This window comes from Phascolarctos cinereus, unplaced genomic scaffold (genome assembly GCF_003287225.1).
Source record: "Phascolarctos cinereus isolate Bilbo 61053 unplaced genomic scaffold, phaCin_HiC Scaffold_3;HRSCAF=262, whole genome shotgun sequence".
NCBI lineage: Eukaryota > Metazoa > Chordata > Mammalia > Diprotodontia > Phascolarctidae > Phascolarctos > Phascolarctos cinereus.
Genome location: NW_027555736.1, coordinates 72355426 through 72376991, shown reverse-complemented (window position 1 = coordinate 72376991; position 21566 = coordinate 72355426). Strand labels below are relative to the sequence as shown.

Here is a 21566-nt window from a genome sequence, read left to right as displayed (position 1 = left end):
AGAAAATGCCAGGCAGAGGAAACGACCTAAGCCAAAGACTAGGAAGAGAGAGGGAAAAGTTTAGGGAGAATCGAATGAAATAAGACTGTAAAAGTAGTTTGGAAATAGCATGAAGAGCCTTTAATACCAGGTTAAGGAATTCAGAGTGTCACCCATAAGCAGTGAGAAATCATAAAAGGTTTTTGAGTGTCAGGGAGTGGAAAGTGCTGATTTAAGATTACTTGGGCAGCAGTCCACAGATTAAAGAGAAGAGATGATGAAGGCAGGGACACCCAATTAGAGGTTATTCTTTTTTTTTTTTTGCTTTTTAGTGAGGCAATTGGGGTTAAGTGACTCGCCCAGGGTCACACAGCTAGTAAGTGTCATGTGTATGAAGCCGAATTTGAACTCGAGTCCTCCTGACTCCAAGGCCAGAACTCTATCCACTGCCCCCAAATGAGAGGTTATTCTAATGAGGTTATATGAATCTGAACTTGGGTGGTAATGGAAAGCAAGAGACAATTTATTTTCATATTATTATATAAGATTCAGCAAAAGCTACTTTTTTTTCAGATTTTCATGACCTTGGAACTCTAACAGGTCAGAGAAGGCCTTCCCACCCCCAACTCTCTGAAGCTCAACACTGATTTAAGTTACAGCTCTCTGTCCACCAACGATCAATGGGAAATGAACAACAAACCTGGAAACTGTGTCTGCTTATTTAAAAAGTGGAAATGATAATGTAATAACAAGAGTAAATAAGAGGGCATTGTCATCACGAAGTCTATAAAAAAGCAAGTTGTTGAGTGATAATAATGTCAGTGTTTCTTTAGCAAGGCCTCAGGGAGAGACAGCCAGTCACTCAAAAGATGTGTGCTCCATAGTAGGAAAAGAAAACAAAAACCAAAAACCTTTCACGACAATGAAACATACTTTTGGGCAACTCTCCCTCAGTACTACTCAGCTATTCCATGTCCACTCCACAACCTCCTAATGCCTAATTAGATTTCCAGATACCTCAACGTAAGCTAGCATGTTCCCTAATTAGGAGTCATGATGATCTAGTCTCTGGAAACATATTATTTTCTTAGTGTGAATGAATCCGTGCGCTCTCTGGTCTTAATAAGTCTTGTTTGAGTTTGAGTATTGTAAGATGGTTATTTCACAGTCTGATCAGATGCAAATGGACCAGTTCAAAGGTCTCAACTTTCACGGCTGAAAGATCAGCCTATGGCCTGTGGTGACCCCACTCTGGTACAGCCCCAAGGAAGGGTAGCCCCAAAAACCTTTTTGGCCACCATTACTTGTCATGACAGCCCCGAATGCAGAAACAAAGTGCTTAAAAAAAATTCTGTTTACTTGAAGTTATAGTTGAAGGTTTAGACTACTCAGAAAATTTATCTCCTTGATCAGCATTTCCACCACAGAAAGTAACCAGAACCTTATAAAAGGTTTTTACCTTCTATGGACAGCCTAAGATATTGTTCAGTCAAAGGCTAGACAACTATTTCTGGACTTAGAGGACTGAGGTTCAAATTCTGGTTGTGTATGTGATTCCAGACAACTCTCTTGGCCCTTCCGGGCCTCAGTTTCCTCATCTGTTAAATGCATAGGTAGTATGAAATGACCTCTAACATCCCTCCCAGTTCTAATATATGAGCTTCTAGCAGAAACACATCTTAAGATATCACATAACTTTTCAGGGTTTGGGGTTTGGGTTTGGGGTTGTTTTTTTTTTTAAAGGAAAAGACTGGCAACTCCACAGCTGCACACATCTGCAAATGCTGAACATATGACACAGAAATGACCTAGGAATTTTACCGAGTTTTCGTTGTGTGTGGCCTGTCTATGTCAGGAAGGATTCTTTGACTGGCAACTGAAACTGAGAGAAACTAAGGGAGGGAAGCATCATGTTCATCTCTCCCACCGAGAAACAAAACTAACTAAAACCAAAAGCCAATTAAAATGTATATTTAAATATATTTTCAAAATATATTTAAATTAAATATATTTTATGCTTAAATATATTTTCAAAATGTATTTAAATTAAATATATTTTATGTTTAAATATATTTCCAAATGTATTTAAATTAAATATATTTTATGTTTAAATATATTTTCAAAATGTATTTAAAATATATTTAAATTGAATATATTTTATATTTAAATGTATTTTCAAAATATATTTTTAATCTTGACATAAAGATGGGAATGAGAAGAACTGAATTAATCCATATTGACAGTTTCTTTATTCCATTTATTAAGCATAAAAGTTTTTTTAAATTATTAGGTACAAAATAAAATTACTGGGGCAGCTAGGTGGCACAGTGGATAGAGAACGGGCCCTGAAGTCAGAAGGACTTCAGTTCAAATCTGGCCTCAGACCAAACACTTGACACTTACTAGATGTGCGACCCTGGGCAAGTCACTTAACCCTAATTGCCTAAAAAAAGTGGGGGGGGAGACAGGGAAAAATCCAACAAAATAAAATTATTGTTAATAAAAAAAATCAAGGTGTTGAGGGATCTAGCATCCGTAAATAAGACAAAGGGACTCAAGGGGTGAGGGCATGGTTCAGAGCACAGACCACTGGGATAGAGTCTTGAGTTGGGTGCTGCTCTACCAGTTCCTCCCTGGGTAACATCACCTAAGCTTTCTGGTCTTTCGTTTTCTCATTTGTAAAATGAGAAAGATGGACCAGGCAAAACTCCCAGGAATGCGGTACAAACCACATTTAAACGTTAATTGGGAAATGTTGAACAAAATAAAATTTTTAAATAGTACAATATAGATAATGTTAATTTGTGGTTTTCTAAGTCAATAATAGCTGGCAGGATAGGGTTTCTATCTGAGCTTACATCCCTAACCTAGCTCTTAATCTAGAACCTTAATGTGCTCACAGGAGATGAGGCGCTGGATAGAAGCAGGTCCTGATCTTAAAGGGCTATAAAAATGCTAGCTAACATTATTATTATACAAATAACCACAACATTTTGGTATGTAATATTATAACAGAAGATAATACGGATCTGGAAGTTGTCTATATAAATAGTGACATTTGCAGCCATAGAAACAGGTATAATTACCTACCAATGGAAAATGTAGAAAGGGAAGGGAAGAGAGCATACAAGCCCTGGACCTGGAGTCAGAAAGACCCGAGTTCAAATCTTGCCTCGGATACTTAGTTGTGTGACCCTGGGCAAATTCCTTAACCTCTCTCAGTCTCAGTTTCTTCATCTATAAAATGGGGATAATAATAGCACCCACTTCACAGGGCTGTCATGAGGACCAAATGAGATAGTACACTGTAAAGCACTTTGCAAACTTTATTCATTATTTTTCAATTTTAACATGGGGTGGAGGGAGAGAGAAAAAGACCCAAAATGGAGCTTTCAGATGCTACATGTTCTCAGAAGAACAATATGAGACGCTACCTGGGGACGGCTGCTTACAAGTTATTCTGTACTCTGCTCTTCCATGCTAGGCAAGGTTTTCTAACTTGACTTATGCTCCCAACCCCTGCCTCACCAGTCATCTACATTACAAGCAAATGGACGGAGAGGTCCTTTCAAAGCTCCATCCTTCACTTATGGAGCTGTTCACAAGACAGCACCCAAGAAGACCAGGAGAGATGAGAGCTCAGCACTATGGAACCTAAGGAGGACGAGGAGGCTGGGGGGGCCGTATGTTTCCCATTTCATCAACAGTCCTATTGTGCACGTCCATTGCCTTTCACATATTCAGCATTTCATTTTACCAATAATAGCATTAGGCTTATTTGAGATAAGCAAATGCCATCTAATTCCTCTTCTGTTCTAACTTGGAGATTCATTTAAATGTAATCAGGCAGAATTATTAATACCAGGTAAGGCTTATCTAATACCATCCTTTCAAAGAGTTCAAAGCGCCTCGGGTATGAGAAATCTCATTATAAGATTCATTCAAAACCCATTTTTGAAGTCTCTGCCAAGAGATAATGAAACATTGCTACCTCCACGAAACATTCTCAGATCTAGGGTGCTCATACCCTCTGAAAACACGTAAGACTCTTTTTTCTTTCTTTAAGAAATGGCAGCTTAAATTAGTGGAAAGAAAGCTGATCTTAGAGTCAGAAGAGACGGAGTTCTAGTTTTGGATTAATCATTTGTTACCCACTGAACCTCAGGCTAGGTCCACTGTCAATGCAACCTAGACATTCTTCATCTGCAAAATGGGAACATTAATACTTCCTGTATTTCACAGGGTTTTTGAAGTACTTTAATCATAAAGTGCCACATAAATGTAAACTACTAAGCCTTAGATGTTCTGGGCTCCTGAGGAAACTGAGGCAGAGGAGTGAAGAACTTCATTATGTAAACAGAATGACTTAATAATAACAACTCTCTGATTGATTCTCCAGACTGCTTCACCTGTGCTCTGACCATAAAACCATCTGGCCTGACTTCATTGTATCAAAGTAGGGGTTTTTAGTAAAAGGAAGAAAACAGAAGTACTTAAGTCTATTTTTGCACACTGAGGCCATTGTAGTCTGCCTTCCTGTGTTTCTTAGTCATCATTTTCAATGACAACTGCCATACTTTCCAAGGTCTCCCACATGTAGGAGCAGAGTTGGGGATTTAGTGTCAGGAAAAGCTGACGTGCTAGATGGGTGACTTTGGAGAAGTCAATCAATAAGTATATATTGAAAAACTGCTACGTAACAAACACCATACTAGGCACTGGAGATACAATGACAAAAAGAATAATAATGATTGTTGTTGTTCAGCCATTTCAGCCATGACCCCATTTTGGAGTTTTCTTGCAAAGACTCTGGAGTGTTTTGCCATTTCCTTCTCCAGGTCATTTGATAGATGAGGAAACGGAGGCAAACAGAGTTAAGTGACTTGCCCAGGGTCACAAGCTAGTAAGTGTCCGAGGCTGGATTTCAATTCAAGAAGATGAGTCTTCCTCACTCCAGGCCCAGCACCTAGCTGCCCAATACTAATAATGATAACTAACATTTATATAGTGCTTACTATGTGCCCAGTATTGTGCCAAGTGCTTTACAATTAATATCTCATTTGATCTCATAACCCTGGGAGGCAAGTGGGTACTCTCATTATCTTTATTTTACAGATGAGGAAACTGAGGCAAAAAGGAGATTAAGGACCGGCCTAGTGCTAATAATAATAGGTAACAATTCTACAGCACTTCCTATGTGCCAGGCACTATGCTAATCACTTTACAACTATTGACTTATTTGCTACTCACAACAACCCTTGGTGTTGGGTATTCTTATTATGAAACTGTCCAGAGTCACATAGCTAGTAAGTGTCTGAGCCTGTATTTGAACTCAGATCTTCCTGATTCCAGGCCCAGCTCTCTCTATCCAGTGAGATAAAGTCTGTAATGTACCTTGCAAACCTTAAAAGGTTATATAAATGTCAATTATAATATTGTTAGTAGTGGTAATAATAACTACAGGGAAAGATGCCACATCAGTTTCCTAAACTCAATACTGGCGAAGTGCCCCCAGTTGATCAATGCTACCAAGATGGAAAGGCACCAGATCTGGCCCTGGCAACATATTATACGCCTATTGTGCAAGAATCACATAGCTAACTTCAGAAAAGCTCACGTCCAAAAGGTCAGCACCAAGGAATGAATTTTTTTGGACACAGGAACTCATGAAGAAGAGGACTGCAATCCGCACCAGTGGAGAGAATACAACACTGTGAAATCACAGATTTTTTTAATAATACCACCTATCTTCTACAGTTGCTATGAGAATGAAATGAATTATTTGTGGAGGGTATGGAAAACCTTAAAGTGCTATATAAATGCTAGCTATTATTATTATTATTATTATTATTATTACCTCCCATCTTCATACCTTTGCATTGGCTGTCTCCTAGGCTTGGAAGGCTCTGCCCATTTCTCTTCATTCCTTCAAGTCTCAGCTGAAATCCCATCTTCTTCAAGAGGCCTCCTTCCCCACCCCCCGCTGCTAGTAATTTCCCCTCTGATATTGTCCCCCCCCCCGGTCTACTCTGTGTGTGTGTGTGTGTGTGTGTGTGTGTGTGTGTGTGTGTGTGTGTATGGAGAGAGAGAGATATCATATCAATCAATCAATGAGTATTTATTAAAAGCCTACTCTGTGCCAGGAACTGAGGATATAAGCAGAATAATCCCTATTCATAAGGAACTTACACGTACCTAATTATTTGCACACTATCTCCCCAATAAGAACGTTAGCTTCTTGAGATCAAGGATTGTAGACAGAGGCTTAGCCCACAGTAAATCTTTAATATATGCTTTTGGACTGATTGAACCCTCTGACGTATTGGTGAAATGCTACAAGGAAAGTGGGAAAGAGGATTTATGCCTGGAATGCTCAGGAAACACTTAATGATGGAGACAGTAGTTCAGCTGGTCCTTGAAGGGAGTATAATTTCCATAAATGGGGTGGGTGTAGTTTGGGCAAAATGTGGGGCAGTGTTTCTGTTTGGCTGATGTCAAGACTGCCTGAAGGGAGTAGCAGGAGATAATTCTGGGAAGGTAAGTTGGGGCCAGAGTATGGATCACTCAATCAATCAAGAAGCATTTACTAAGCACCTGCTATGTGCCAGGAAATGTGGTAAGCAACAAGGATAAAAGAAAAGTCATGAATAGTCCCAATCCTCAATGAGTTAATATTCTAATATTAGGGAGAAACAAGATGTATAGTTATCCCTTTCATATTGCAACTTTCCCCATCGCAGTTAGGTCAGCCTAAGAAATTAAATGGGAATTTTTGGGGAGTTTTGCAAAAGCCACAGATGACATGCAAAGGAAAACAGACAACACAGAAAAAGTTTAGAAACTCAGAAATACATAAAATATATGTATAGTATTGTCTAGTATCAACATATTTTATCTTTTAATACCACAATAATTCAGACTTCTCTGGTGTGAAGGGAGGGCCAAAAAATTTTACATATATTTTTCATAGCAGGGGTGCTGTACCCCTAAGCCCCATGATAGGGAACAGATAACTGTAAAAACAGAAACATACGTAGTACATGGAAGGAGCCATCTTAGAAGGGAAGGGGAATCTTCCACTTTGTAGCTGTGTAATCTTAATGAAATCCCAACCTCCCTCAATCTCAGTATACTTAATTGTAAAATGAATAGAGTTGTACTCTTAACAGAGGAGGAGACAGATTCAAGATGTAGAATGAGGTATACGTTTTTGACAAGGCCAATGTGGTCATTTGCTTTGCTTAACTATGCACATTTGTTATAAGGGTTTTCTTTTTTCTTCTTTTTTCTTTTGTTCGTCTATTTGGAGGGGAAAGAAGGAAAAAATGCTTGTTAAATTTTAAGAAACCAATTCTATCTTTTTTAAACGTAGTTAGACTAGATGACCTTTTCAGAAACAAAAGTCCTTTTTCTAGAACCAAATTTATGATCCCATAAACATGTTAAGAGTGTGTGTGTGTGTGTGTGTGTGCGTGCGTGTGTGTGCGTGTATGTATGTGTGTGTGTGTGTGTTATCACTTCCAGCCTGAAAACACAGGCTCTCACTGATGAAGGAATCTCAAAGATTGAAAGCTCTATGATAGAAATATCACAGTTTTGCATACCTTGGCACGATGTTTGCTTCTCAATCTGCCGATATAAACTAGTCACCACTCACTCCGGAACAACTGAAGGAATTTAACAGCATTTTAAGAAGGTAAAAGTTGATTCTGAAAACAGTGAGGCACCAGGGAACAGTTTTTAAGTAGCGAAGATAACATGGTTAAAGCAACATTTAAATCATATTAGCAACAACTGGAAGGATGGATTAAAGTGCAGAGAATAGAAGCTAATGGACCACTTAGGAGATTACTGAAATACTCCAGGAAGAGTAACTAGGAAATGAATTAAGGTAGTGGAAGCTGGGGTGGAACAGTTACTCACCAATCCTTCATGACTGCTACCATGTTCCCTCTGAGCTTTCTCTTCTCCCAGAGAACCATGCCCAGTTGTTTCAGTTTCACATGAAAAGGATTCAAGGTCCTTCACCAACCTAGTTACCCTTCTTTGGACACTTTCCAGCTTATCAATGAAGGGGGTGGGGGAGAGCCATTTCATAAGAACTGACAAGATTCAATGACCGATTGAATATGACAGGGGAAAGCAATGGGAAAATTAAAGACAGGAGGATGATGATGAGCCTGTTAAAACAAAGGAAAGACAAGAGAAGCAAAAGGGTTTTGTTTGGGGGGTGGGGTTGGGGGAAAGGGCAGGGAAGATGAGCTTCACTTGGGACTTGATGAGATGCAGGTGCTGATAACACATGGCATAAGTAGCATTTTCTTTTCTTTCTTCTTAAGGTGAGGCAATTGGGGTTAAGTGACTTGCCCAGAGTCACACAGCTAGTGAATGTTATGTGTCTGAGGCCAGATTTAAACTCATGTCCTCCTGACTCCAGGACTGGTGCTCTATCCACTGTGCCACCTAGCTGCCCTTATAAGTAGCATTTTCAAAAGACTAGTCCGACAACTATATACGGGATGGGTCAGCAGATGGACTGAAGACAAAAAGTTCAGCTAGCGCCAATTACTGCAGTAATCACAGTCTGAGGGTGATGGAGAATTACAGTAGTAGAGGGTACAGAGAGAAAAAGATAAACCTGAGAGCTCTAGAAAAGGTACTTCTAGACTCTAGAATCTAGAGGTTTTGATGACAGACTGGACACAGAACAATAGGGCCTTCAGGCCTATTTGAGTCCCAGTGAAAAGTCATTTATGTCTACAGACCAGAATGTTGTACCCACATCAAAAAGCCCAACCTAACCCAGCCCATGGTCTCTCTTAGTTGGCCACCAGGCCCAGTAAATGCACAGTTGAGCATCGATACATTACTCTTAGCTCTGCCCTTTGTTATAGCCCTCCTGCACTTAAAAGACCATCAAATATTTGCTGCCCAGTTATCATGTTCTCTGTCAGTCTTCTCTTTTCTAGGTTAAACACACCCAGTTCCTTCAACAAACCCTCATATTGCATAGAGTCAAGACCATTTGCTCTCCTTGTCCTCCTGTCCTTAGTAAACCATGGCAACCAGAGCAGAACAGAGTACTGCAGATGAGGTCTGACAAGGTTGGAGTATAGTGGGATTATGACCTCCTTATTCCTAAAACAATTCCTTTATTAACTGAACCCAGGATTGATTACATTAGTTTTATTTTGGCTTCCATACCATGCTGCTGACTCATGTTGAGCTGGAAGTCCACTAAAACTCTCAAAATTTTTTAAGAAAATTATTGTCTTATTGCCAGTATTCCCTCACCCATCTTATACTTGAGCATAAAACAAAACACAACTTCCCAAGTTCATATTTACTCCTACTGAATTTCATCTTATTATATTCAGCCCAACACTATAGTCTGTCTTTTGGATCATCCAGAGTGGTAGCTCTCCCTCCCCAATTTGTGTCATGTGAAAATATCATCTATCCAAGTTATTGGTAAAATTGTTGAAAAGCCCAGAGCCAAACACAGATCCCTATGATACCTTACTGGAGCCCTCCTACCAAGGAGGTCAATGACACTGAACTGTTAACAACTATTTATTGTTCTGACCACACAACCAATTCTGAATTCATCTAACTGTATCATCTACTCAATACCTCTCCATATTCTCCTTAAGAATAGTATGACAGAACTTATCCAAAAGATTGTCAAAATCTAGGTAAACAATATCCCTCACATAGCCCTCAACTACTGCCTTACTAATCCTTTCAAAAAAGGAAATGAGGTTAGAATGGCATGACCTGTTCTTGATAAAGGCATTCTTGGCTTTTTGAAATCACAACTTGATTTGCTAGATGTTCAACAACCATCTCTTACATGAGCTGTCCTAGAATATTCCCAGGAACTGAAGTCAAGATCACTGCCCTAAACTTTATAGACTCTCTTCCTTTTCTTCAAAACTTGGGACAAATTTGTCCTCCTCCAATCTTGTGGTACCTCCCCCATTTTCCGTGACCTTTCAAATATCACTGACAGCAATAGCACCTGTCGGTTCTTGTTGTCCCCAAGTTTTTCTGGACCATGTTACTTTGAAACCATCAAGGGCAGCTAGATACTTTCTTATTATCTATTTATTGTCTTGAGCATCAAACTTCCTATTTTTTCGGTCATTTTAAATATAAAGGTCATTGTCTTTGGCAGAGAAAACAGAAGCAAAATAAGAAATCAGCGGCTTTATCTTCACTCCGTTATTGGTTGTCGTCATCCCATGCAACCCCCCAAAAAGTCTATCCCTTCTTCGATCCTGTTTTTTCTGCCAACATTGCTTTCCTGACACTGTCGTTATGGGACCATGCCATACTCTTATATTCATTCACTAGCACTTGACCTTTGCTTCCACTTTTTGTACATTTCTTTTTTTTTTTTAAATCCAAGTCACTACTTGAGTTTCGTGTGTATCCACATTGTTCTCTGTGGACAGATGCCATTTTTCCTCCTTCCTATAATCCCTGAACCAACTTTCCCAATCCATTCCACTTAATGGTCACTATGTTTATGGCAACCATTTCTGACCATTTCTATCCCTCATCTGTAAAACAGTGATAGTGACAATGGTTCTCTAACTATCATGCCAGCATGGCACAAAGCTATACCACAGATCTAAGGAATCTGAGAAATGAACAAAAGGGATACCCTTGAGGTTCTTATCACCCTAGGGCTTTAATAAATGAGTGAAAGTGGAGAAAACATGTAGAAAGACACCTCCCCCTCAAGAATCTAGAAGTCTACTGTCCTTACACCAGTCCCAGACACATAAATACTTTCCTTGCTGATATTTCAAAGTTCGTGGGGGAGTTACATAAAACAACTAGTCCATCACCAAGTAGAAACCCTAGCGTAGGTGTTCTAAATAAGTGGGTAAAGAAAGTCACTCCGTTAGAGAGGTCTCCACCCCCTTCAACCTTGCCCCCCTTACCAATACACATTCATCACCGAAAAGGGAAATATTTACAAAAGTTAGTTTAGTTATGTTTAAATATTATGTTTAGCTGTCTGGAGACCATGTTCTCAAGATTTATATAAGAAATCAAGGATTAAACTTCACAACAATTAGAAAACCACACTGCTCAAAATCAAAGACTTAGTTAACGGACATTAAAATAGTTTTACTGCTGGTGCTAAGCTGCAGTGACTCCATTACTTCCCAACACCTGGGGCTCAAACCTTCTGAACTCTCATGTAAACAAAACGGGAAACTCCAAGGGCTCCAGGGGTAACAAGGTACCACCTCGGGCCCTGGCCTTTTGGGTGAAAAATGTGGAAAATGCCTGAGGACGCTTTGAAGTGGCTCTGAGAGAAGCAAAAGCAGGGAAAAGCCTCTTTACTGGGGTAAGTTTGTTTAGGAGAAAGTAAGCAAGTTGTCAGGGTGAAAGTTGACAATGTTGATTCCAACAGTTTGAACCGGGAATAAACATCCAAGGGGATTATGTTACTGAAAATTGGAAAAGACTCCATTGAAGCCAATAGACCATGCTTGCGTTTTCAAAGATAATGCGTCCTTTAGCCACATTCAAGGATAACAGGGTGAGAGCTAGGGTGTCTTACCCTGAACTCTCTTCTGTAATATACTCAACGACTCCAGGCTCTGACACCTTCATTTGGTCAAAAACATAAAAGTTAGACCAGGGAAGGAAGCAAAGAATCACACTGTTCTTAACTACCTTGATGATACCAATCAATCTGTTGTTTTTCTGACGCAGCCCGTCAGAGACTGGCAAAAATTGGTATCCCCTCCAACACACTCATACGTGGTATGCTAGAGGGAACTCAGGGAGTTTTGAGCACTCTCAACAGCCAACCATTTGCATACACCAAATTATCATTTATGTTCCCAACTCTTGTCAACCTAACACAGGGAGAAGGAGATTGTGGTAGTGTCTGTAATCCCAATTTAAAGGCGCCTTTGGGTCCAGCTTTCATTTCAGCCTTTCGGTTTTCTCACCAGGTTGAAAATGGAAGACACTGAGCTTTTTCAAAATGGAAAACAATGTGTTATCACAAGGAGATTCCTGGAAAAAATGTCAGGGAGCCTACAATGGAACGAAAGCCTTTTTTTTTCCCATTTGGGTTTGGAGTGCAAAAAAATGTAATTTCTCATGGCTTGGCCAACTTTTTTTTTAAATCTCCACAAACAAGGTAAACACACACACTCTGAGTTTGTTAGACTTTATTTGGGTCAAGAAAAGGCAGGCCTGTCTTGTTTCCCTCAAGAGAAACAAGGTGACTCCGATGATTTGCTGCTTCTATCTAAAATCCTTAACTACTCTTGAGAATTCTCACATCATTTTCTGCTGTTGTAGCGTCACAAATACCTTAAGACAAAGGCTCCCAGATTCATCCTGTCTGCGTACCAGCAAAGTTTCTTGGCAGCCCTAGAAATACTGCTGCTCATTCTATCTCAGGGATCTTCTCTGCTAAAATCACCATCCATCTTTCATTTTCCTATTAAAACTCATACAAGGACATGAGGGATGGGGTCCATTCTCAATGCCTGTGGGCTCCATTAGAGAAAATAAAATTCCCCAGAGAATGCAACCCCCACCAGGAATAAAACATTCTCAACTCTGCCCACAGGTCATTATCAATAGCCACTTTTTTAAGGATACCAAATTTAGTAATTCTTTCAAATCACACATACATATTTAGCGAGTCATATTTTTACAAACCTACATTAGCTTCTCATTGATTCTGACATTTGAAAATATACATGCAGAATAGTCTACGATCTTTGGCCAAAAATGTACATTCCAGCCACATGGAATATTTGCCATAGGAAAACAAAAGTCATTGCAACTAAATAAAGGATAGAACTGGCAAAAACAAAGTTCAGCAGGATACCACTCTGCTGAATCCAAAACTTCAGACTGTTAACTGATGTAAGCCAGGAACTCGCTGTGGTGGGGGTCAGCGGACCTCAGCAGCCTTACCTGTTAATATGAGGTTACTGTATGTGTTGGAGAATTGCTCCTTGAGGAGAACCAAGTGCATCTGAGCCGCCTTCTCCCTCTGAAGCTCCAACATTACATCTGGGTGCTGAGCGATCTTGCAGCCTTTCTGCTTATCCAAGGCAACATCACTCCGAACGATGTCTGCAAGAAGGAAAAGAGAGGGTGCGCAACAAAAATGAAACCCAATTCTACCAAAGAGCAATTCATTTAGTTAACAGAATGAGAGCCGAAAGTCCTAAGGCAGAAAGTGCTATGAGCCACTGGGTGAAAAGAGCTCCAGTGGCCTGCACTCCCCACCAAGAGCTATGTGACATCACATTATGGCTCTGCTATTGCTTCTGACTCTGGTGTGTCCTGCCTTGGGCCAAAGGTTATTAGAGATGGAACAGACTAAGCTGAGACATTATGAGCTTCAAAAGGTTAAGACAGCAATAGGGTTCTAAGACCCAGAATCCATGCCAGAGTTTGCCAGGACTAGGAAGGACTGAACAGCCTCATCAGCTATGCCACATTTGGTAATGAACTTGGGAAAGGGAATGCTTTGTAGTTACCTCTAAGCCCACTCTCCTACTCTCCAGGGGCAGAGGTGGTGTAAGGTCGTGTCATCTCTCTTTCTTTTTTGGCAGGGAAAGGAGGGGAGTAGACATATTTATATTTCTGTTCTTGCTATATCTCTCGGCAAATATCCTTATAGTAAAAGCGAATTGATGTCAATTGGTTAAATGAAAATAGAGTGCTCATCACTGTGTTAATTGATGCTATAGAGGAGATTCTAACTGTATCTTCAGATAACAATACATAAATTTCATCGAATCTCAATGGAGATTTGGGAAGAACCTTAACAACCATCTCATCCAAAGTATACGTAAAAGGAATTCCATCATAACATATCTGACATCTAGCCTTTCATGAAGACCTACAAGCAGAAAAGCATACCACTTAACAAGGTGGTCCATTCCACTCTTGAACAATTCTAATGTTAATGAAATCCTTCCTAATATCAAGCTTAAACTGGCCTCTCAGCAACTTTGGCCCATTACTTCTACACCAAAAAAAAAAACAAAACTCCCAAATCTAGTCCTCCTTCACAACAGCCCTTCCAATATTGTGTTCTCTCTGCATCTTCTCTTCTCTAGACTAAACTGGTCTAATTCACTCAAGTGACCTTCATATGACAATGGGCTCAAGGCCTTTCACCATCCTTGTTGCCTACCTTTGGACACTCTCCAGCTTTTCCATGTCCTTCTTAAACTATGGCACCCAGAGCTAAACTCAATACTCCCAACAAGGGGAGAGTGAAACAAAACAATTAGAAGCTGAGCTATTCCTGGAAGCTAAGCTTCTCTTAATGCAGCTCAAGATGGTTCTAGATAGATAGACAGACAGACAGACAGATAGATGTGTATATGGATATGTGTATACTATATATATATATATATATATATATATATATATATATAATATATATACACATACACATATACATATACATATATACACAAACATATAAATATACATACATATATGGGGATACAGTTACATCCCATTGTTTACCTCTACAGAGCATGTAGTCTACCAAAATCCTCAGATCATTTTTGGAACTGCCATCTAACTATTTTTTACTTGGGAGATTGATTTTTTGGTACCTGAGCATAAGACTTTACATTTATCCCTAATGAACTTCATTGCACTAGACTTAGCCCAATTCTGTAGCCTGTCATGATGCTTTTGGATCCTGACTGTCGTCCAGTGTGTTAACTATACCTCCCAGCTTTGTATCATCTCATTTGAAAATCTAATGAGCATGCCATTTTTGCCTTTATTTAGACCATGAGTAAAAATGCCAAAAAGCACAGGGACAAGCACTGATCCAGAGGGGAAGACCCACTGCGAATCTCTGCCGCACTGATACTGACATTTTAATCAGATCTGAACAGAATTAGAACTCTAAAAGTTTCACCCACCCAGTGTCATTTTTGGCAAATATCTCTGATTGTTTCCAATATTCTTCCTTACATTTTATTTGCTTGTCTCTCTCAGTCATTTCATTTCAGTTTCTTGCTCCTCAACTCACTTTCATGGTTTACTCAATTCATAGGGACATGTTGTTTCATCGCTCATGTTGTTCTACATGGAAAATTCATCGTGTGAGTACGTGTGCTGCTGACGTCATGTCTCCAGCCATCTGTTGTCTGTGCTAGTTGAGAACTGCAACATGTTTGACCCAAGACATGAGGACTGTGTTCAGACCCTGTGCCTCAGCTGTCCTGTGGGTTGTCTCCATTGGGTCTTCCCTACTATCTTCCAGGTGCCTCGATGGTGAAGCAGTACTCAAACTGATTCGATTTCACTCTTTCAATAGAGGTCATCTGTGGGTCAGTGATGAGAGTCAGAAGTTCTGGAGTCGCTTTGCAAATTCGCCTCTTTCACAATTATTTTCCCATTAAGGGCAAGCTGCATCTTATGCTTCAGTTTAATTTCACTCAAAGCAGATGTACAATACAGAATTGTAAAAAATAGCCTCTTCTATAAAGAAACGCCCAACTAGGATGCTTCCCATCAAGTAGGGGACCTTTTGTACCCAAAAGTTATTGTCTTCTCAGTACTTATTTTTGCAACCAAAAAACCAAGGAATTCAGCTGATTCATGTGGGAACAAATGATAGACTGGAAAAAAATCTGGAATGTATTTCTAGTGACTTTGAAGTTCTGGGTAGGAAACTGAAGGGCTTGGGACACAGGTGGTATTTTCATCTCTTCGTCCTGTTGACAGTCCTGGCTTGGGAAGAGAAAGATTATAGAAAGTGAATGACTGACTGTGGAGGGTATTAGCAAGGAAATGGTTTCCTAGATCACTTCCTACAATACTAAAAAGCCAGGCTCCTACTGAGGGTCCAAGGCTGGAAAGAATGTGTTTCGCTGGACACTTACTATTTGACTGAAAGAGTGCTCAGATGAATTCTGAGGCAATGGGTGGGAAGAAACTAATCCCAGAACCAGCGACTGTAGAAGACAGCATGGGGGACCCAGAAAGAACAGCAGAGTAGAGAAGGTGTCCAGTGACGTCAGCAGGAGATAATAAGGAAGCTGGCTGAGAATATCTACGATGGCCAAATTTTTGTTCACTCCTGAGATTCTTTTATTGACATGGGGAGCTTCTAGTGAGGAAACTCCCTTAAGTGATTTTGCTGTTGTTGTTTATGAGTTGTTTCAGTGGGGTCCAACTCTCTGTGACCCTATTTGGGATCTTCTTCACAACTGGACTTGTTTGCCATTTCCTTCTCCATCTCCTTTCACAGGTGAGGAAACTGAGACAAACAGGGTTAACTGACTTGCCCAGGGTCTGTGTTTGAGGCCGTGTTTGAACTCATGAGTCTTCCTGATTCCAAGTCTAGTGCTCTATTTATTGTGCTACCTAGCTGCCCCCTTAACTAATACAGATCAATAATTGTTCTGCCAATTATAATCTTAGACATTTGCCATGGACCCTGTGAGGGTAAGTGACTTATCTAGCCAGTCTGTGTCAGAGGAAGGACTTGAACCCAGGTCTTCCTAACTCTAGGCCCACCTTTATCCCCTATGCTATGCTGCCCCACCAGATATACATATATAACACAGGTTTAAAAAAAAATGAATTTGAATATTTTAAAACAAGACAGTTTAAAATTTTTTCCTATGCTTCACTGACACCTGATGGCTGCTATACATCAACTGAAATTTATTTTGTTCAAAAGAAATAGATCTAATAGAAAAGGAAACATACATACATATATATATATATATATATATATATATATATATATATATATATTCTATATATTCTACATATATATATATTCTACATATATATATATGTACATACACACACACATATATATACACACCTATGTAGAAACCTATGAACCCAAGAATGGAAGCATGGGTAAGAGCATATGGGTGAGAATAATAGGAGAAACCAGAATTATATTATTCTGGGGGTAGAATATAAATCACCTTGTCAGATAAAATATATGGATGATCATCTCCTAGTACACAAAACTGAAATGAAGACTAGCTAAGGCATTTTTAAGAAATTAACGTACCCTGACATTTGATAGATGTGTTGACTCTGATGAAAGGAGATCCCTACTGTACTCTCCTCAAATTTCTCATAGCACTTTGCTTGGATCTCTCCTCTGACTTTATGTCCCCCTTCCTCACATCAGAATTAGCCATGTACTTGATCTTCACCCAATTAAATTACAAGTTCCTTGAACTCTAGACCTGTATCATATCTTTCTTTGTATCATTAGCTCCTAACACAGTGCCTGACATAAACAGGCATGTAGTAAATGTTCGCTGAATTGAACTGAATTGCTGCAAAATTTTGCCTGTCAGAAAGTAAAGGAAGCAATATATTTAACTGCCAGATCTAATTCTCACCAACAAGGAAAAACTAGTCTATCACAACTGAGTCTTGATACTAAAACCTTAGGAGGAAATATTCTAGAGCTCAAAATATCAAAGAAAGGGAGCACTAGACATGTTTTCTAGATTTTAGAAAAAGTTTCAAAATGATTCCAGAAGGGAAAAATGGTACTATTCCATCCTAGGGGACTCTAAAAGAGAATACAGATCACAAAGGACGCAAAGTGCTGGAAGCAGCTGGAGTGTGACGCCAAACATACTGAATTTGGGGTGGAAGACCCAGGATCAAATCTTGAATCTGCTGCTTTGGACTCATGAGACCAAGGGCTGTCATTTACCTTCTCTGGGACTCAGTTTCCTCATCTGTAAAATAAGGGTATTGAGCAAAACAATCTCTAAGTTCCCTCCCACTTCTAAATCCTGTGAAGTGACATTATGACAAGATGATGACAAACAGCCCCAATGAAGAAGAATGATAGTGGGGACAGGATTAGATAATAAACAACACCTTTCTGGCTGCGCAGAGAGCTCTCTGATGAGTTCAAATTTCAAAAAATAATATTAAAAGATAGAAGGAAACAGGGATATGCTAGAGTTAGCCGGAGAGCCAGTTGTTAAATTTTCAGTGTAAGCATTTATACCTTTGAAATCAGCAAACACTACAAATTAGGACGTGATTTATCATTTTCTTGATCACCAAGACTTAAGAAAGTGATGGAGAAAAATGTTAATAATGCAGATTAAAGGTAAAAGTGTATCATGCATTTTTTTCAGAGTTAGTTGTTAAACATTTATTAGCACACTCCTGGAAAAAAAGGTACATAGACAAGAACAAATACAAAAGAGTAGCATAAACCTGTATAAATATTATCCTGAGGGTTAAAACCTAAAATGAACTAAAACTCATGAAAAATGTCAATAACAACAAAAAGGGTTTGTTAGCTATGTTTAGAGGAAGAAGAGGAAAAAAAAAGTCATGCTTAGAGAAAATTTTAACAATAATAATAATAATAATAACTAACATTTATATGGTGTTTACTATGTGGCAAGCATTGTGCTAAGCATCTTACAATTTTTGATCCTCACAATAACCCTGGGAGGTAGGTGCTGTTATTATATAGGATATAATGTTAGCAGGTGCCACAGAAAAGGCAAAACAATTTTGGTTTGCCCATAAAAGCCTTCAAACTAAAAACTACAGGCCAGACAAAGTGATGGGAAAACTGCAGTCTGAGGTAGGTGGTATATTGTAAGGTGAATATGTGATAGTAAGATTGTACCTACACACTTGAAAGAAGTTCAAGGTGAAATACATCACAGAAAAAGAGAAGATGCTCTCAACATTCTCTGGGGAACCAAGGAGAATGAAAAAGGTGCCAGATTACCAGAGGAAAACAAATATCCCAATTTTTTTTAAAAAAAGGGTGAATCTTGAAAATTGTGTAGCAACAAACTTAGCAAAAACATAGTATGGCTTAGGTGACAGATGATTTGTGGGCATTTAGAAAATGATGAGTAGGCATCATCACGGATTCACAAAGATAAGCCATGCCAAACCAACCTCATTTCCTTTTCTGATAGGCGAAGTCACAGCTGGTAGAACAGCTATACCTAAAAATTGCTGTTTAATGTCTCAATGTCAAACTGGAGGAAGGTCTTTAATGAAATGCCCTTGGGTTCTATCCTCTACCTGTGCTAGTCCCCTTTGTTATTAAAGACTTTGATAAAGACACAGAAAGCACAGCCATGACCAGCAATGTTTGTGCCTGGGGCAAAGACACCCAGGGTAATCAGCACAAAACAGGCTGGAGATCTCAGAACATGTCCCCAGGGTTGGGAAGACAACAGGAGGGCAGGGTCAGGGGTGTACCTGCCTGAAGTACAGCTGCCCAATGCAGGATGGGAGAAAGAGAAAGCTATGCCCGCTGGTGCCTTTCTTTTTTTTTTTTATTTTTAATTAATTTATTTTGATTTATCAACAATCACTTCCATATGCTTTTGAGTTTAAAATTTTTCTCCCCCTCCTTCCTCACCGCCCTCCTCAAAACAGCGCACAATCCGATATAGGCTATACATACACATTTCTATTAAACATATTTTCACATTAGTGATGTTGTACCAATAGGAGGAACCACCAGAAAGAGGAAACAAAACTCAACAAAGGGAAAAAAATAGCAAATAGTATGCTTTGATATGCATTCAAATTCCATAGTTCTTTCTTTGAATATGGATAGCATTTTCCCTCATGAGGCCTTTGGAGATATCTTAGATCCTTGTATTGCTGGGAAGGGTGAGTTCATGGTACCTTTCTTTTTAACAAATCATTCTTGCAAACTAGATACTTAACTGATTTGTTTCAAGGCCTCTAAACTTTGGAACTCTTAACAAAGCCTCAGTCACCCCACCCTAGTTATGGCTCTGATAGAATCACAGAATCATAGATCTAGGGCTGAAAGAGACCCCAAAAGTCACTGAGTCCAATCTCTCATTTTACAGACGAGGAAACTGAAGCAAAAGGAGTTTCACTGACCAGTCCAAGGTCACACAGGTAAAAGCTTTGAAGCACACTTATCTAATATGTAGAGGGTACAAAAAAGAATAATTAATGCCAACCTTCAAAATGAGCTCAACATGCTCAAAGTTGAGCAGAAACCAAAATGAAATTTAAGAAGCGTAGCGTAAAGTTGGTCACTGAAGTAAAAAAATTAATTCCATGGTTACAGAGAAGAAGACACCTCACTGTAGATTAACTCACGTATTAATACCTGGTAAGATCAACTGACCACAAGTCCAACCTGTGTCAACACTGTGATGTTGCTCTCCAAAAAACTGACACAACCTTAGGCTGAATTAATGAATTTAGTGTCCAAAGGCATTGTGGGAAGATCCTGCTGAGGAGATCAAGTAGCCACTCAAATAGCCACCTGAAGCCATCCCAGTGGACTTTGTGCTGGTTAATATCTATAGTATTGTGTTCAATTAATAGTTATTGAAGGGAATTGAGTTCTAATCACTACATTTTGAGAGGGATGTACATATATATATACATATATATATGTATATATATGTACATACACACATATATGTATGTATATATATATATATACAATAAATTCTCAATTTTTGTGGGGGTAATATTCCTAGAAAAGGGCATGAAAATTAAAAGCATGAATGTTAATACATTGAACCTGCAGGAAACAGGGGGTTAGGATCCTACTACCACCAAAAACCAAAGTCTTTCTCTAGAGATTGATGAAAATACACTTTTCTTTATAACAAAACATTAATTTTGATAATAAGTATTTTTCTTAACACAGTAACCATGAAATAATCCATAAAATGCAATACACAAAATAAAATTGGTAACATGCAAAACATTTTTTCTTGCTAGGAATTCCCTAGATTCTGTAACCTTTTGTGCTAACATCTCAACTAAAAAAAAATTTTACTTCAGACAATATTCACCTTTCATAACACATGAAATCTACAGTACCATAAATACTGTACAACAACTAAAATTGTTAAAACTAAAATTATTTTAACCTGAATCTCACCTTCCACTGTGTGAGATGGCAGCATGAGGACATTGTACTGTATACTATACTGCTGTAAGCCTCTCTACATCGGCTGCCTCTAAAAATCAAGGGAGAGATTGCTAGGACTTTAGTCACTGCTATTGGAAGACTCTGGGATTAATGAGGTCTCAGCATCACCTCTGACACTCTGCCCTTCATAGCTGGTGGATGGTGTTAGAGATCATGCAGTACACACCAGCTTGAAATACTCTCCTCCTCTTTTGCAGATATAACTAATCTCAATTTGTTAACACCAGACTTGCAGAGGGCAACAAAGCAGAGTTTCCAGCACAAAGTTTATCCTACACCTTTATTTTCTCCCTAAACTGCATCACTGACCTTCTAAACTTGGATTTAGTGCCCAAAGGACTTGCACTATGCTTTGGGGGCATAATTGCAACACAAAACTTGGATGTTAAATGCAAACAATGAAAACATGCAACCAATACACAGGGATCTCTTTACAAATGGTAAGGTAAACAAGACTAGTGAAGTGCCTAATAGGATATCGGGTGTAAGGGACAAGGTATCATGCTCCCACAATTTAAGATAACCTCTGACATCTTACAACATCAGCAAAGAAGTTACACTGTTTTAACAAACTTGCAAAACCTTGAAAGGG

At 39.1% G+C, this 21566-nt stretch overlaps 1 protein-coding gene across 1 annotated transcript in view; it reads right to left on the bottom strand.

The window, feature by feature from the left end:
• The window catches only part of HPSE2 (heparanase 2 (inactive)), a 730238-nt gene that overhangs the window by 634107 nt on the left and 74565 nt on the right, over window positions 1–21566 (bottom strand). The window contains exon 3 of the mRNA XM_020996755.2: window positions 12943–13104. Within this exon, the coding sequence (XP_020852414.1) occupies window positions 12943–13104 (162 nt within the window). The remainder of the gene's footprint in view (window positions 1–12942; window positions 13105–21566) is intronic.